The following is a 19,299-nucleotide window of genomic DNA, read 5'->3' on the forward strand; positions in this document are numbered from 1 at the left end:
GTCGTAATTTGAAATTGTCATAGTGAATGCAAGTTTTTTACTGATTTTGACCCCGTTTTCTATTTATTTGTCTATTGAATTGATGTCGATCGATCCACGTTATTTTTTTGTTCAATTCATGTTGACCGAATGCTTGCCGTCGCGTTGCGTGCAGACGTCACATCATATTCTTTTTTTTAACTGAACAAATTGTCGGCACGAATAAGCTGCGCGTGCTGATTTCAGCTCATCATATACTTGACTCTCTGAAGGCGTTTTATAGGCGAATGTGGAGCATCCTGTTGGAGAACAACAGAAAAGAGATTGAATAGATCGTTCAATCCTTACTTCGTTCGTTTTTCAAAAGATTGCGCTGCTTGCGCTCATAAAACGCCTTCAGAGAGTCGAGTATGTAAAGACCCAAAATCAGCACGCACAACGTATTTGTAACAACAATTGCTGAGGCCGCAGCGGAAGGCGAGTTGAAAACAACCGTATATTGCACGTTGAAAAACATTTTAGCACTTTAATTTATACTGTTACAAATAGATAGTTGTATTTTATTTTCTTTTTATGGGAGATTCTCGAAAAACGTTTCACGATAAACTAAGTTTAAATGCAAAATATAATAAACCACACTACATTTTGGGAACAGTTTTCATTGAAGAGCTAAAATGTTTTTATGTGTATTATACGGTTGTTTTCAATTCGCCGTCAGCTGCGTGTTATGCCTCAATGTTGTTCCGAATAAGTTGTGTGTGCTAATTTTAGCTCATTACATTCTTGACTCTCTAAAGGTTTTTTTATGTGCGAAAGCAATTCGCCTTCAGCTAACGTTTGTAGCAATTGTTGTTACGGATATGCTGTGCGTGCTTATTTCCGCTCATTACATACCTGACTCTCTGAGGGCGTTTTATGAGCGAATGCAGAGCAACTTGTCGGAGAACACCAGAATTGAGATTGAATGAATTGTTCAATCCCTACTTCGTCCGTTCTCCAAGAAATTGCGGTACTTGCGCGCATAAAGCGCCTTCAGAAAGTCGAGTGTGTAATGGGCTAAAATTAGCACGCACAACATAATTATTCGTAACAACAATTGCTGTGGACGCAGCTGAGGGCGATAGAAATCAACCGTATAATACAAGTTGAAAAATATTTTGACTCTTTGAGTGCAAAAAGTGAATCTCATTAAATATTTGTTATTTATAGAATTTGAAATACATTGATCACAGGGAGACATTACAACACAGGGAGTATGGAGCAATCCTATCGGTTGAGATGGGTGTTCGTTATGGACTAAGGGAGAAAATGATGGACTAACTGCAGGGTCTCTCGTGGGTTGCCGTTAGTTAGTCTATGACATACCTCTTTTGTCCGTTATAATCATCCGCTTCCACCGATAGGATCCCTCCATATCCCTTTCGTCTTCTTTCTCTATAACCTCGTCTTTAAATTTCAATAATTAGCCCGCAGGTCTATGGCATTAAGGTGATTTTATGTGATTTAGGGACGAGGTCCGCCACCAACTTGCGCTGATATGCGGTTTACGTCTTTCGAAGGCAATAATTATCGTTATGTACAAATTAATGCAAGAGACTGATCCATAACGTATTGCAGCATTAATACTGAGTAGAGTGACATCAGGTTTGTTATAAGATTCATTGAAAATTTTTATTTGAAACTACGATAACGGACGTTGCCCATTGACTCATGTGCAAGAGAGAGTCTTAATAGCGCTATAATGACTCTCTCTTACACATTGAGTCAATGGACGACGTCCCTTATCGTAGTTTCAAATAAAAATTGTCGATGAATCTAAACAAATCTGATGTCACTCTACTCAATATTAATGCTGCTACACGTTTTGGATTAATTTCTTGCATCCAGGGTGTCTACTAAAACAGGCTGGTCAAAAATAAGTACTGTTACTGTACTTTTTCAGTACATTCTCAAGAAATTCAGTACCTCCTCCGACAGAAAAATTCCGTACTCTTTCAATACCTCTATTTGACGATATTAGAAAAATTTCAAAAATTTGAATTTGCAACAAAAATGACAAAAAATCAAAAACAATTCTGGACCTTTTTTTCGGAATTTCCGCACTTTTTCAGTGCTTCCGGACCGCCTTAAAAAAATCAGTACTATGTCCGGACTTTCCGGAAAGTCCGAGCTTGTAAACACCCTGATTATCTTGTACATTACAATCAGAGACAAGAGACCCTCCACTAGTATCTTTGCCATGGTGGAAGCTTTTACTTTCTGGACTTCAGCATTCTACTGTTGACTTACCTACATGGTTGATGTTTAACAACGTGTTGGCAGTTTCGTTTCGCAAACAAGCCGAAAATGGCCGAAGTTTAGGAAACTTGTTTGGCTCAGACGTCACCCGAAGTTCATCATCGACCATGTAGGTAGGTCAACAGCCGAAATTAGGGTGATGACTGTTGCTCCCTTATAATTGTCCATAAGGAGCTGTTGAATCCCCGAAAGTAAAAGCTTCCACCTGTCGCCAAGAGGCCAGTGGAGGGTCTCTTGTCTCTGATTACAATAATTATTGCTTCTTAAAAACGTAAACCACGAGGCAGCGCAGCGTGGTGGCAGATCTCGTCTCTAGATCACATAGAATCACCTTAAAAGGCTACGAAAAAGAAAATATTTAGTAGATTGACTTACTGGAAACGCTGTTGGCCCGGTAGTCAGCGTAGTCGAGGCGGCTGGCGCCCGGCCCGAGGTAGGCGGGGATGGTGGAGAGGCAGGTGAGCATGATCTTGGGGACGTGGGCCTCGGTGAGGGGGAGCGCCAGCTTCACCGCCCCCGACATGCCCCCGTTGAGCCCGGCCCCCAGCCCCCGGTTGTCCACCGGAAACGTCCGGATGAAACTTCGCTCCACCTGTCGACAGGAAACGGAAATGCAGTCAGACTCCACGCCTTCCCGGAAATTCCGCCTCCCCCCCCCCCCCCCGGACTTCCTAGCGGCCTCCGCCGATGCAGCCCGGCCCAGGGAACACTGCAGCCCTGACTTCGTGAGGAAAAACACCTATCGACATTGGAATGTTGCCGAATTTCCTTCGATATTATGTTTGTTTTCAGTGACGAATAAATTGTGGTTGGACGCACGAGTCGTTTCGACAAAGAGTAATTTTGCCGACGCGCGTTGAAATTCAGTATAAAACTGGAATTCTCCTTGCAGAGGAAAAATACTCATTCAACTCAAGCGTTTCGGGTCTAATTTGACACATAATTAATTCAACGCAAGGAGAATTTACAAGGTTGTATTAAAATGTATTCTTACATATGGATGTGCAGTTTGACAGCTGAAGAAATGGACACAGGGCATACTAAGAGCAACGGTATCTTCGTTGCTCTTAGTGCTTCTGGCTAGACTTCTGGAGGAGGTCGGCTAAGTGTCGCAGTACGCCAAAGAGCGCCGTGAAAGCAGCAATTATGTATGTACGTATCAGTGCAACGCAGCCCCCTGACTTTTCTGTACTGACGATGGGTCCAATTAAACCTGAAACGCGCCTGCAGTTGTGTTCCTGATTTCTAATATGGTTTCTGGTCATTTATTAATAAGTCTTTCAGGAGATTGTGGGTCCAAAAAACGAACAAACAAACAAACAAACAAACAAACAAACAAACAAACAAACAAACAAAAAACAAAAAAAATAGTGTAGATTAAATTCAACGAGGATCATTTCTTTTTGAATTATTTGTGTGTTTTATTCGTAACTAGTCTTGCACCAAACTGCAATTTCTCAAAGGAGTAATACCCTGCTCGAATTAGCTTTTTTCCTTCTGCAGTGAGAATTTCAGTTTTAAGCAGAATTTTATTTTTGAGAAAAGTTATGAAGTTTCTCTAGAAACTTTTGGAGAAGCTAGAACGAATTGAACATGTTGATAACTAGAACTAAATTGAAACAAAAGTGATTTGATCGAAGCAGAAATATTATTGAATTTGCTGCAAGAAGATTTTCTCTTGGATTAAGAGGGAACGCGGTGAATTTGAATGTATGGTTACATGAACCGAAGTATACGGTGACCAGAGGAGAAAATAATGCGGTCACTGAGGAACGTTTTGCCATGGCTCATCACGTCGCTCTCCTAGAGTAAAGGCGTACCTCGATTTCCGGATGAGCCCCAGAAAGCATGAATTACATGTAAAACATGGCCCACGTAGAAATCGAGCACATACTTACGTCAGAAAAGCGACGATAAGACCGAACTTTTTTCCTCAATGTATTTTATTCATCGCGGGATTTTGCAAGGGTCCTGCAACGTAGCTTTCTCTCTCACTACCCGGAAAAATCGTACCTCAAAACTAGGGGTTAAAACGTCTTCAAGTTCCACCGACTGTGCGTGAGTCGAAGGGTAGGTATGTCTCTTCGCAGTTGTTGTCTGCGCCAGCAGAATATAAATCCGAGCTGGGTCATTTTTTATCGAGCGAAAACCATTTAGAGTATTGATGAAAAACTTTGTTCTCTAATCTTTCCCTCATTTTTTATCTCCCCGAGGAGAGACCAAATATTTTTCTGTTATTTCTTTCCTCCTGTTTTCCGCGCGGATAAAGGGACAATGTTGTCGCTTACGGGAAAGTACACCCGCGCAAAGTGTGATCCCCGCCTCCGAACCGTGGGAGCAGATAAAAGAGGAAGGCTAAAAAACACAATTTAACGGCATTTCTCGTTCAGTCTTGGTGATAAAAGTTTGAGGAATTGCTTTTCCTCCTCCACCAATGAGCTTTACACACCGAGACAGGCGCAACGCTTTTCACGGATTCTATCTCGGGACCTTATCCGACTGCCCTCTTATCGAAAAGAGTGGTAATTATAACTCAAAGAATGAAGTTTTGAGAAAATGGACCTTGCGTCTGAGCAGGAATGTACTAGACAAGTCTTTTGTGTCGTAAAATTATTAAAACTCATCCAAGCACTCTAAGAAATCATTCGGATGCCTGAGAATCACAAAAACTTTCACCGGAAAAAAGGGACTTACTCTGCGTTGCGAAGGCTACTACGCAAAGTTTATTGTTTTCACTTTTTCAGTGAAACTTGAAATTAAAGAGACATAAAAAGTTGAAACCGTTAATGAACTTGTCTTTGGTATCAACATTTCCTAATAATAATAAAAAAAACCCCTGAAAATTATCTTAAGTAGTCGGACTTTTATTCTCTCGGCTGAGATTACTTTCATCATTTAAGACGGAAAAAAAGTTGTTGAAGTAACATCCTGCATAGGTGTTAAAAATCTGCGCGACACCTCTTGAATGTTGTTACGAATCGTCCGTCTGTTAAAGTAATATCCTAGCTACGTTGAATTAACAACCGTGGTGTTCATATCAACATTCGAGAGTTGTCGCGCAGATTCTTAACATCCGGGGTGTTACTTCAGAAACTTTTTTTCTCCATGATAAAAACACATTCCAATACCCTCCCCTTGAGAACCTACACATTTTCTCAAAATGTCTCGAACATTTGGGACCGTGCACAGTAAAAGTATTCCACCAGTTTTGTATCCTGCACTTATACTTTGCAACAGCTGTTTCGCGGAATTATATGTTTTTCATACTTTATCGTATTCTACGATCAACTCATTAACACATGGAAAAAAGACCACGGGTTGCTGGATGATATGAACGTTTCCAATTAATCATGGCAGTACCCCGATAAATTAGGTTACTACCCCTAAAGTTACGGCAATACCCCAACTTGGGTTGCAATTAATTGGTAATGCCCATATCATCCAACAAATTGGGGGTAGTACCACAATGCTAGGAGATAACCCCTAGCACTTGTTTTCCATGGCAACTTCCTTTCTTTCTTTTCCTGAAATACCTCTAGTTCCATAGGTAGATCCAGACACCTCGAACGGGAAGGGGCGGATGTTTTTTCTCAAATTCAGTCATCGGGGCGGGGGAGGGGGAGAAGGTGAGAAATTTCAGAGATTTGGAGCACTTGATATGCAGTTTCAGTCGATTTTACCACGAATAATTACCAAGTATAAGCGTTTTTCCTTCGTCTTACCTCCGTTTCTTTTTTTCTCTCTTCCTTCCTTCCTTCTTCCTCCCTTTTTTCAGGCAAACGGGAGGGGGGGGGGGCATATACCCCCTCTGACCCGTCCGGATCTGCCAATGCCCAATTCCTTGATCCATTCCAGTTTATAATCTTTGCAATCGGTGAAAAGGTGATCTTTATCACCGTTTGAAACACCCTTACCTAAGTAGCATTTTTCAACGGAAAAATCGCGATTTTTTGCGATTTTGTCGGCGATAAAATCGCTAAGATCATCAACATCTGTGCGATTATCCTCGATCTTGTTGAAAAAAAATCGCGATTCTATCGCCCGGCAATTTATCGCGATATTATCTCAACAAAAATCGCTATATACGGCGATTTAATCTCGATTTTATCGACGAAAATTCATCGCGATTTTAGTGAACAAAAAATTGCGATGCATAGCGATTTAATCGCCATAAATCGCAATTTTTTGTTCCATAATATTGCAATGAATTGCCACCGATATAATCGCGATAATCAACCGATAAAGTCGCTCTTTATCGCGATCACTGCTACTTGGGCATCGAGGGGACTCGGGGTACAAGAGCCAATCAGGAATGGATTCCTCATGTCATAACTCTCGGTGCAAAGGGGCTCTCGTTTCTGCAAGGAGGCGAAAAAGGAACCCGAAGTTAGCAATTTCGTCCGTCCGACGGATGGATATCGCCTCGGGTTCGGCGGACTGCACTCGGCGGAGACTGGTAATGGGGTTGTTTGCGCAGACGCCCCGGCGGCAAATGAACTTTGAAGCGTTCAGATTGAAATTTATCGGGTTTCGGGGAACTCCCCACGGAAGCGGGCCGTTAGCTCCTCCGATCCCCCGATGCAGTTGCCGGAGAAAACTTTGAAAGCTTCGATACGTATCTGTATATATTTTATTTGAGGCAAAGCTCGGGAAATTTATAACCTGGGCTCCTCTCCGTTTTGCCTCGGATATTGAGGTGAAGTCATGACTCCTGCGCCCCCCCCCCCCCCCCGCCCTCTTTGCGGCGCCCTTCGGGCCTCCCATAAATTACGGGGCGCCTTGAGGGAGGCCACGGGTTACCGCGCCCAACAGAAAGTCAATTTAATTGAACCGGATTGTGCCAACTCCTGAGCGAGGATCGGGTTCAGCGAAAAGGAACAGGGTGTTCAGTTCAAGTATCATAGATTTTTGAGGTTCAGGAGATTTTTTTTTTTTTTTTTTTTTTTTTTTTTTTTTTTTTGTCGTTAATTTTTAAGGGGAAGTTTTTCAGGATTAGGCCGGGGTGGCTACCGCCACCTAGAATCTGTTGAGCCACGGTGGATCGAGTCAATGGGAGAGGCCGGACAAAATTTGGAAACTTTAGAAGCTTATAACTCCGTTTATACGAGTACGTCACTTTGAGGTTCTAAAAGTGGTTTCGTTAGTCTCCTCGTGACATTTTTATCCGGCGGCACCCCTTACAATTTAAAATTGGACAAAATAAACATCAAAGTGCAGTTTTAGTCAAAACTTTCAAGTCGAAACTCTCTGATTGACTCGATTCACTCTGCGGCCGGCCGGACGCTGTGTTTTACACGATTTTGAAGCTCACTAGAGGTGCGAAAGCGGCAATCCGGTTGTGCGCTTTGCGCGATATTTTGTGTGACTTTCGAACGACTCAACGCATGGACGTTGTGTTTTACACGATTTTGAAGCTTCCTGAGTTGTGCGAAAACGGTAATCCCGTTGTGCGGTTCGTGCGATATTTCTTCGAACAACTCAACGCTAGGACGCTGTGTTTTACACGATTTTGAAGCTTCCTGAGTTGTGCGAAAACGGTAATCCCGTTGTGCGGTTCGTGCGATATTTCTTCGAACAACTCAACGCATGGACGTTGTGTTTTACACGATTTTGAAGCTTCCTGAGTTGTGGGAAAACGGTAATCCCGTTGTGCGGTTCGTGCGATATTTCTTCGAACAACTCAACGCTAGGACGCTGTGTTTTACACGATTTTGAAGCTTCCTGAGTTGTGCGAAAACGGTAATCCCGTTGTGCGGTTCGTGCGATATTTCTTCGAACAACTCAACGCATGGACGTTGTGTTTTACACGATTTTGAAGCTTCCTGAGTTGTGCGAAAACGGTAATCCCGTTGTGCGGTTCGTGCGATATTTCTTCGAACAACTCAACGCTAGGACGCTGTGTTTTACACGATTTTGAAGCTTCCTCAGTTGTGCGAAAACGGTAATCCCGTTGTGCGGTTCGTGCGATATTTCTTCGAACAACTCAACGCTAGAACGCTGTGTTTTACACGATTTTGAAGCTTCCTGAGTTGTGCGAAAACGGTAATCCCGTTGTGCGGTTCGTGCGATATTTCTTCGAACAACTCAACGCTAGGACGCTGTGTTTTACACGATTTTGAAGCTTCCTGAGTTGTGCGAAAACGGTAATCCCGTTGTGCGGGTCGTGCGATATTTCTTCGAACAACTCAACGCTAGGGCGCTGTGTTTTACACGATTTTGAAGCTTCCTGAGTTGTGCGAAAACGGTAATCCCGTTGTGCGGTTCGTGCGATATTTCTTCGAACAACTCAACGCTAGGACGCTGTGTTTTACACGATTTTGAAGCTTCCTGAGTTGTGCGAAAACGGTAATCCCGTTGTGCGGTTCGTGCGATATTTCTTCGAACAACTCAACGCTAGGGCGCTGTGTTTTACACGATTTTGAAGCTTCCTGGGTTGTGCGAAAAGGGTAAGCCCGTTGTGCGGTTCGCGCGATATTTTTTGTGACTTTAGAACGACTCAAAGCTAGGACGCTGTGTTTTACACGATTTTGAAGCTTCCTAGGGGTGCAAAAGCGGCAATCCGGTTATGCGCTTTGCGCAATCTAGATCGGCAGACCCCGGGTTTGAATCCACAGAGAGGTGACGAATTTTGACGGCGCTGCGATGAGTGGATCTGCTGAAAGAGGTTCCACTTGACCTTAATCCCTGAAAATTTAGAAAGCATGGCAGTGGCGATTTTGCAAGTTGGCACTATTGTTTTTCCTTCATTTAAACCCATTAAAAATATCGATTTTAGGTGAGGCGAGCTACTTCACTAGGTATCGATTGTTTAACATACATTTAAATGGAGGAAAATACATTTTGCCAACATTCAAAAATCGCCCCTAGCGCATGGATGTGCGTTTCGCCTGATGTCTACGAACACTTGAAAGCGTCTATTGGTGGCTACAGGTCCTAAAAATGAGATAATTTTATCAGAAAAAAACACAAATTTTTAGGAAAATGCATTTTTCACCTCAGAATCCTCCCCCACTCTTGGAAACCTGATATTCCGAAGTGTTGGAAAAAATTGAAGCGATTTTCAGTTTCAACGATCAAATTACGAGGGAAAAATGTCACTACACACATGAAGAAAAGATTCCTCATCCTCTTTCATTACAAAATAATCATCAGCTTTACCTGGCAGTTGGTGATGCATGAGTGAAAGGGGGTATTTTACCAAAAAATCTCGACATTATGAACAGAGGAGAAAATTCGTTACGCATGCGATAAATGACTACCTGTATATTTTGCCTGAAAAAGCCGTAAATGACATCGGGTTCGCGCGATATTTTTTGTGACTTTTGAACGACTCAAAGCTAGGACGCTGTGTTTTACACGATTTTGAAGCTTCCTAGGGGTGCAAAAGCGGCAATCCGGTTATGCGCTTTGCGCAATCTAGATCGGCAGATCCCGGGTTTGAATCCACAGAGAGGTGACGAATTTTGACGGCGCTGCGATGAGTGGATCTGCTGAAAGAGGTTCCACTTGACCTTAATCCCTGAAAATTTAGAAAGCATGGCATCGGGTTCCCTGATCTTGCACATATTTCTCGGAAGATGTAATTTCATCTAGATAAGCTTAGTTTTTAGAGAAATTTGGATTTTTTGGAGGCAACCGAAACTGATCCAAAAAACGGGGTCCATTCCTGGTATCAGAGTTAAAATCCTCCAAGCAGCAGTTATCAACTTTTGGCAAATCGACCGGCGTTGATTACAGTGATATTTTTTCAAACGCTATTTTTAGGACTAGCTTATTGCGAAAAGTTTAGAGAAAAGTCAGCTTATCGCAGATAACCTCCTCTCGCCTGCTAAAAGGAAATGCACTGGCACAGTTCTTTTCTTTTGATTTGCACCCCACCCCCAAGAGAAATTCGTAGGAATTTTGTCTGCGTTCTTTAAAAATTCAAGTGAAACCATTCCGGAGAATTCCGTCTTATATGCTCCACACTTAAAGACTGATTACCCAGCTGCTCAGAGATAACATGAGAGGAAATTCAGAGAATTCGAGGCTTTTAAGGAAAAAGGCTGACAAGACGCGGCCTAGAACAAATCAATCTCACTTCAGACCGCGCCCGGCAGAGATCTGTTCCAACGAATCGAAATATATGGATTCTGAACTAAATAGGAGGTGATAAGAGTAGGGTTAAGGCGAATTGACGTCAAGATAGGGATTTGCGGCCACTCCAGTTCGAAGTATAAAGGGTGTTCCAGGGACAACGGGACACATTTGAGGGGCTATTCTACAGGTCAATGTAGGACTTTTTTGCCCTTTGAACAGAAGAGAAATAACCTAGAAGGATGAGGAGTTTCTAAGTATTATTTTCTTCAGCTTGAACGGTAAACTCCCTAATTTTATATATTGACACGATATTTGCAACATTAATTAAAAAAAACTCGGTTGTACGAACTAATGAATTCTAGGTGAATGCTTCTTAATTCAAAGGATCGATCCTCAGCCGTGTGAAATGGCCCTTTCAGTGAATCATAGCGAACCACAGTGAAAAAAAAAACACATTCAATCTAGAGTCCAGACTCTTAAAAACATCAACAAGAACAATATAGTCTTGCTGAATCGGATTTTGGCTTAAATCAAGAACCAAGCCTCTTAATTTGAGCGGATTTCCTTTTGATTTAAGCTTAAATCTGATTGAATCAAGAGTCCTTTTTCTTTTCAATGTTTTCAAGAGTCTGGACTCTAGATCCAATGTGTTTTTTTTCCAGTGCAAGTGATGGACTGAAGGTGCAGATCAAGAAGTCAAGAAATATTGGATCACACGGGTCAAAGTTGGACATACTTATGCTAAAAGGAACTATATTACACGCAATCTCTATGCATATAGTTCCTTTCAGCATGATAGGTCCATACTACATCGACCGAAATTTTCCGGATCACCAAACCGAAGTATACAAAACTCGACGGAACAACTCTTACTAAACATATCGGTTCGAGTAAACCGAGTTTTCTTTCTCTTCGTGTTTCTAATAATAGATAATACTTTGAACTCAGCAGCTTATCAATCACTTTCATAAGAAATGATAACAATTTCTCGAGCATATCCTCTCGATACGCGGTCGTTAGTTTTTCTTGAAACATCGCACTAACCTGTTTCCCGTTGAGAATCCACGTGATTTCCGGATCAGGCACCGCTGGACTAGACGTGCAATTCATGTCTAATTGGTCGCCAACCGAGTATTCGGGTTTTGGCATCGTAATGTACGGGCCTTCAGTCTGACTCTCTGAAACAGAACAAAAATATTCTTATTAACTTTAAGTTTTACATAGGTTTACACAGTAAAAATGCTTGTTTGTCTCCTTCTCCGAATGAAATAATTTACGCCCTCCCCGGCAAAAAAATGAAGGAAATCACTTGAAACTGATAGTATCGATGTATGTTAAATTTTTATCAAAATTTTCAGATTCAATTTTTTGACCTGACTCGACAGAGAGGACTCAGCTGAAAGTGTTCCCTCTGTAGAATGAGTTCCCTTTACTTGCGGACGGTCTCATATTTGCAATTTTGGGCGCTTCTGGGTACCAGATGCGCCCTTTCCAGCCGTTCGACTCCCCCGATGTAACATGTACTATACTACATACCGTTTTGCCTTATGGGTAATGACGCCATTCTGGTACACCCGGGAAAATTTGATTTTCTTCTGCATCTGGTATTCGTAAAAGTTTTCGTGAAATGTTTTGCTTTTAAGCATAACAATCTCGCACGGACGTATTACCTGGTTAAACTATTTTGGGGCTTCGTTATGCTTAAATGCCTCATATTCGAGGTTGTAGTTTCAGATTGATTCGAAAAAATCACGAACAGTCACGTGATCTCTTCATTGTAGTGACGTATTACTGTGCTATTTTGTGATTGGTTCATTTTCTCGGCGCAGCATCGTCAAGCGTCAGCTGTTTGCGGCTCTGGGTTGAAGGTTTAAGGTTATGTCAGAGAGAATAGAAAGTTAGAGGTCCGACTCGATGCTAGGTAATTGAAACAGATGCGCTCGCAGCGCGCTCGCTGGCAACGTACGCAACTACTATTTTCTATTGTTTTCCAGAGACTAGCGGCGGGTATGTTGCTGCCGGACCACCTTCACGTAGGCAATTTGTTATACATCGTCCGTCCGCAATACTCTCGCTTGGCCGTATGAAAACGTTCCTCGCATGCGCAGTGTTAAAGAAGCGCCCTCCAACGCTTTGGCGTTGGAACTGCTTGTTTAAAATTCTTACCGACGCATTTTTAATAATGCTTGATTATATATTCAATGTGTGCGGCGGAAACTGGGTTAAATTTTCAAATTCAGAAGTCAGAGGAGAAGAAAATGTGACGTTATGAATGAGGTTTTCAAGTTTTCTGTAGGAAACTTTATGCGCGTTATTTTTACTCTGGAATGGCGGCGAGTGAAAATAATCACAATACGCCTTGCGGAGTTCAAACTTCGGTGAAAGTTCAGGAATAATATTAAAACATTCCATCGAATAAATGCGCATTGCCATTTTTACTTGAGTTTTGGTGGATATATAACTATTATTGATGATTAAATTCCATCATCATTTTCTGTTTTGCTTTAAATAAATTCAGAGACTCATTTTTGTCGGTAAAATTAATTTTAAAGAATTGAATTGATAATTACATTCGTAGTTTTTACGTTACGCTGTATATTTGCAACAACCGTTACTCTCATTTTACAAATTTACTGACATCATCTTGATGCTAGTAAACGGATAGAAAATTGTGAGTTTGTTAAAATTACATTTGGTACATTTGTATATTTATTCAATAAATTCACTCGAACAAGTTGTTAGGTCAAATTTCGGAATTTTGACTAAAATTCCAAAAAATTTACGACTGAAATGTCAGATGTCACAGCTTGGAGCGAGACAAATGTTCCGCCTCAAAAAATGCCCAAAAATGTTAAAGCAAGCCGGAGTGATGGACTGACAGCAGCTTGAAATTAGCGGTCAAAAAATACTTTTGACTATAAAATCTGTTTTAAAGTTTCGATCTGTCAAAAGCGCAGCTAAAATTGTCGGACCGCAACTTCACCCCTCCTCTCTCCCTCATTCTCCCCCCTCTCTCTTGTTACATACATACATATAAGTCGCTTTACAGCACTCCCTCGCGCTCTACGACTCCTAACCTCCACTGCTCTCTTTCAAACCACATTACCAATACCAAAAAGTTTCTTGTTACATACATTACCAAAACCGCTCACAACTATTTTTTTAGGATACCAGGGGTTTTCCGTTGAAAACTGTAATTCTGATTTTCTAATATAGAATGACAAAGTTCACGCTCTGAAAAAAATTTCCCGTTTCTTGAGATCTTTTTTCGAGTGAAAGGTCACATTGCGTGTGATTCCCAGGATATTTTAATAAAAATCGACACTGGAATGACCTTTGAACAAATGTCTATCGACAGTATTTGGCAACTCACTCTTCTGACTGTGAGTGTAAACTAAATAATTCAGAACACTGTCAAAGGTCATATTGTAAGGAAAACACCCCCTCAGCAGGGAACCTTGGATTTGTGACGCGCGTGCGAGTTGACCACAACGGCATCAATCACCAAAAAAATCATATAACCTAAAGTCCCTTTATACTGAAAGTTAAGACAACACCCTGAAGAAACATGAAGTCACAAACGGGAATAAAGATTACACAAATTGAACGTTTTTTGTAGTCTTTGATCGGCTCATTCTCAAATTCCTTTCTCCGTTCCATCTCTCATTCCGTTTGTTCCTTGTCAAACCCGTAGTTTTGTCTTGTCTTCTCCAATAATTGTTAAATTCATGAACCGAGGGTATCCTTGTGTTCAGTACACTCAATAGTTTCCACTTAAACACGAAATTCATCCAATCCCAGACACCTGCAAATTCTCTGATGAGGGCTTGGAGGACACGGCGCTTAAAAGCAGTTTTCGAAAAAATTGAGATATTAATGAATTAAATTAAAGCTAGTTTTACAATATATCCTGTAAAAGATTTGCTATTAAAACAAAATTTTTAGGAATCAAAACCTGAGTCTGAAATTTCTTTATGCCGTGAGGTCCCATGTCATTTTGAAACTTTAAAAACATATTTTTTGAAGTTGGGAAAAACTGCACTAATGCGCCTAGTCCTCCAAGACCTTAAATTCTAATCATATTCGGTGGCATGGCATACTCTGCGATACATCGATTGATAAGCTATTTAAATCTATAGAGATGACCGATAAACAGGATGTTCGATAGGTAATACGGATAATCTATCATTAACGCCTCGTCACTGGTTGAATTAGCAACTAGTTACCCTAAATAAAATGTTGATTGTATGATGTATTTTATAGGCTAATCACTTGGATATTACACAAAGTAAATTGCCAATTTATCGGTGAGGCAAAACGGACCTTAGAGGGAGCATCGCAAAAAGCGGTCAAGATTTTGGAACTTTCTCCACCCATGTGATTTCCTTCGTTCTAACAGTTCATTTTCCTGAGTTCAACGATTTTCCACTCGATGCAATCAAACTTTCATCCAAAAGAATGGGCTTTCACTGTAGAAGCTATGAGGCCTCCACTTTTCTGCGAAGAAAACTTATAGTTGGCCAAAGCCATCCTCCTCACCTCAAAGGCAAACAACCCGGACCAGCAAAGACAGTGCCGAGGGATGTATCAATCTTCCACAGTGCTTCCGGCAAATGCCTGTTGAAACTGATATTGATGAGTTGACCTCTTCCCCTCCCCACAGTTCAAATCCTTGCAGCCCCTCATTCACGCACCGAAAAAATTCTGGCGACGTGATTTATCACCTGTGATCCCCTGCTCCGGTGTTATCAGGTTTATCGTTATTTCCACGGTTACACGGAGAAACGCTTCGGTTAGGTCACGCAACTAAACTAACGCGATGGTAGTGCGTGAAGTATCATCAAGCGATAAAGGCGCGTAGTGCCGTTATCTCGCTGATTATTATAAATGAAAATCTTGCTTCTTGTTCATTAATTAACTGATAATTGCAGTGAGTCGTCGATTTTGCAGTTACCTACCACTTTTGGGCATTGTTTCTCGAAAGGGAACCGAGCGAAATCAACGCTTGCCAAATTTCTCTAAAATCGGTGTATCCGATAAATGTGACCGTCCAAGGATAAAAGTTTTAAAAATTTTCTTGGATTTCAAAATTCCCTGACTCTCCGATATTTTTACGGCATAGTCTGAAAAGAGTTAAGCAAAACGGGCGCATGCACGTTGTGGTGTTCTAAAATCTAATCTCTTATTTCAATTATTTGGAGGAAAAAAAAAACAACCAAAATCCCCGTTCGAAAGTTGCACTTTTTCTTGCTCATATGAAGGTTCTTCCGTCTGTACACTATATTCCTCAAATTGTAAACAAGCAGTTCCAACGCCAAAGCGTTGGAGGGCGCTTCTTTAACACTGCGCATGCGAGGAACGTTTTCATACGGCCAAGCGAGAGTATTGCGGACGGACGATGTATAACAAATTGCCTACGTGAAGGTGGTCCGGCAGCAACATACCCGCCGCTAGTCTCTGGAAAACAATAGAAAATAGTAGTTGCGTACGTTGCCAGCGAGCGCGCTGCGAGCGCATCTGTTTCAATTACCTAGCATCGAGTCGGGCCTCTAACTTTCTATTCTCTCTGACATAACCTTAAACCTTCAACCCAGAGCCGCAAACAGCTGACGCTTGACGATGCTGCGCCAAGAAAATGAACCAATCACAAAATAGCACAGTAATACGTCACTAAAATGAAGAGATCACGTGACTGTTCGTGATTTTTTCGAATCAATCTGAAACTACAACCTCGAATATGAGGCATTTAAGCATAACGAAGCCCCAAAATAGTTTAACCAGGTAATACGTCCGTGCGAGATTGTTATGCTTAAAAGCAAAACATTTCACGAAAACTTTTACGAATACCAGTTGCAGAAAAAAATCAAATTTTCCCGGGTGTACCAGAATGGCGTCATTACCCATAAGGCAAAACGGTATGTAGTATAGTACATGTTACATCGGGGGAGTCGAACGGTTGGAAAGGGCGCATCTGGTACCCAGAAGCGCCCAAAAGGTCTTCCGGTTTCACTCCGTTAAAGCTTTGCAAAATAGAGCTCAACAGGGATGATAATGAATTGGGAGAACTGGAATATGTGGGAGGGGGTCGAACCCTCTCTGTTTTCCTCAGATTTTCAGTCGAGATATTGCTACCTTTTTACGCTCGTCCCAAAATGTTCCTCTCGCTCTTACAATCAATCGCAAGTTAAACTCGATAACTGCAAGGTCATCATATATATATACACGGAAAAAACGAGCTTAGGGTTGGGACCTACATGTTAGTGCTGGGCACTAACGAGGGTTAGGTCAAATGGAGCCAGCAAGTCAGAGGAGTGCTGGGCACTAAACAGCTCGAGGCTGGGTCACTAAGGAAGAAGTAGTGTCAAGCCCTAAAGTGACTTTGGAGCGAGCGTAAAATATGAAACGTCTCCGCCTGGGATCGAACTCGGGATGCGCCGGTGGAAGACCAGCGCGTTACCACCAGGCTATGGTCACTCCGACGTCTCTAGGGTGAATTTACACCTGTTAAGCGCAACTACGTCTCGCGGCATCTGATTAGCACTACTCATGTTCAGTGCCCACCTGCACTGCCTTCCGGTGTTGAGCTGTACAGCGCTTAGACGCCAGCCCTCAACTACTCCCCACTAAACGGCCAGTAGTGCTCAACACTAGTCTTGTTTTTTCCGTGTAAAGTCGCTTTATAACGCACTGTGTCGTTCTACGACACCCAAACGCCACATATGCCTGTCTTCCCAGAGGTTATCGTGCAACTGACACCGCAACATCTCTTCGTCAACGCCCTGCCGCCAACCCTTTACAGGACGTCCCCGTCGCCTCTTCCCAGGTGGTACCCAATCCAAAACTTGTTTGGGCAACCTCTCCTCCGACATTCTTTGCACATGTCCATACCCGCATAACTGCCTGGACATGACGTCGTGCACGATATCTTTCTCAACCTTCATCACCTGGCGAATTCTCTCATTACGGACACGGTCCCGTCTCGAAATGCCGGCAGATCGCCGCCAAAAATCCGTTTCAGTTGCCCTCAACATTTCTTGCGTTCTTTTCGTCAAAGGCCACACTTCACTACCATAGAGCACGATACTTTTAACGATGGCGTCATATATCCGGTGCTTGTTTGCCTTTGAGATGCTCTGATCCCACACGGAAAAAACAAGACTAGTGTTGAGCACTACTGGCCGTTTAGTGGGGAGTAGTTGAGGGCTGGCGTCTAAGCGCTGTACAGCTCAACACCGGAAGGCAGTTCAGGTGGGCACTGAACATGAGTAGTGCTAATCAGATGCCGCGAGACGTAGTTGCGCTTAACAGGTGTAAATTCACCCATGAGACGTCGGAGTCACGATAGCCTGGTGGTAACGCGCTGGTCTTCCACCGGCGCAACCCGAGTTCGATCCCAGGCGGAGGCGTTTCATATTTTACGCTCGCTCCAAAGTCACTTTAGGGCTTGACACTACTTTTTCCTTAGTGACCCAGCCTCGAGCTGTTTAGTGCCCAGCACTCCTCTGACTTGCTGGCTCCATTTGATCTAACCCTCGTTAGTGCCCAGCACTAACATGTAGGTCCCAACCCTAAGCTCGTTTTTTCCGTGCAGAGCACCCCGTTCAGCATCGCGATGGCTCTCCTGCCCTGGATGATCCTGTCCTTAATTGCTCTATCCATCCTTCCATCCTGATCAAGCCAGACACCGAGATACTTGTACTCATCACACTCTTCGATGCGCCGTCCATCCTCAAGCTCTATGCTTTGCCGTTGATGCGCTGCTCCCACAACCAGCTTCTCTGTCTTGGACACACTAACATCCATGCCCCATTTCCGATATTCTTCGACCAACTTCCGCGTCATGTAATCTGCATCTTCCTCATCTTGCGCTACAACGATCTGGTCATCGGCAAAGCATAGAGTATAAAGGGTCTGCCCATCAAGAAGTGGAACGCCCATTCCTGCAACCTTCTTTTTCCATTCCTCTAACACGTGCTCTAGGTATACCTTAAATAGTGTTGGTGACAAACAACAGCCTTGTTTTAGCCCTTTTGTGACGAAGTAACGAAGAAAGGTCATCATGCATTTCTAAATATTTGAACCAATTCATTCTAGCCGTAAACCTCTTCAGTTACCCAATACTTCCAACTTCCTTCACCGTTAACAATACTATTCGCTTATGACGCGCACAGTGCCAAACACGCGATTCCACCCGGTCTCGCACGTATTGATCATCGCCTTCCATGCGAAATGCATCTTCATTTCTCTCCAGACGAAAATGAGGATGATGTAGTCTTCGGTCCTCTGTTGAAAATATCAGTAGATGAAGTGCAATGAGAGATATTTAATGGTGGGAAAGTTAACAGCGAGCAGGTAAATCTTCACGATCCTTCGAGGATCGCAGGCTCCCGTTGTACATTTCACGCCGTATGACCGACTGCACTGCGTTTTGCGCAATGCGAGAAGTATTCATCCAGTCTTATAGGCGCTGGTATGCGCTTCACGCGATCGCACTGTTTGGCGGAATGCGTGAAGTATTCATCCAGTCTAGCAGGCGCTAATATGCGTTTAGTAAAAGTTATCAGAAAATTTAGAAACGAAAAATGCAGTTAGGTTGAAGTTGACAAATGCCGTCTGAATGCATAGGCTAATCCAGATACTTCGAACTAGGGGCCGCGTATGGGGCGTCCGGAAAGCTTTCCCCCTGAAAATTTTTGAAATTTTAAAGCAACTAATTTGCAGTTGGAGTCGATTCTGTCATGTCTGATCGAGTCAATCAGAGAGGTTGGACATGAAATTTTTAACTAAAACTGAAATATTAGATTTTTAATTCGTCATATTTTAAATTTTAAAGGGTGCTCGTAAAAGAAAATTTCAAGAGGAAATCAATGGAACCATTTTTAAAACCTCAAAATTCTGTACAAACGGAATTATAGGCTTTTAAAGTTTCCAAATTTTGTGCGA

The 19,299-nt window shown here is 42.4% G+C and overlaps 1 protein-coding gene across 6 annotated transcripts in view; it reads right to left on the reverse strand.

Annotated features, from left to right (window-relative positions):
- The window catches only part of LOC109036932 (uncharacterized), a 342,569-nt gene that overhangs the window by 7,164 nt on the left and 316,106 nt on the right, over positions 1–19,299 (reverse strand). For all 6 annotated transcript variants that reach the window (XM_072299695.1, XM_072299690.1, XM_072299691.1 and 3 more), the window contains 2 exons: positions 11,401–11,534; positions 2,653–2,869 (listed from right to left, as the gene is read on the reverse strand). In XM_072299695.1, the coding sequence (XP_072155796.1) occupies positions 2,653–2,869; positions 11,401–11,534 (351 nt within the window). The remainder of the gene's footprint in view (positions 1–2,652; positions 2,870–11,400; positions 11,535–19,299) is intronic.

Source organism: Bemisia tabaci, chromosome 4, assembly GCF_918797505.1.
Source record: "Bemisia tabaci chromosome 4, PGI_BMITA_v3".
Lineage (NCBI taxonomy): Eukaryota > Metazoa > Arthropoda > Insecta > Hemiptera > Aleyrodidae > Bemisia > Bemisia tabaci.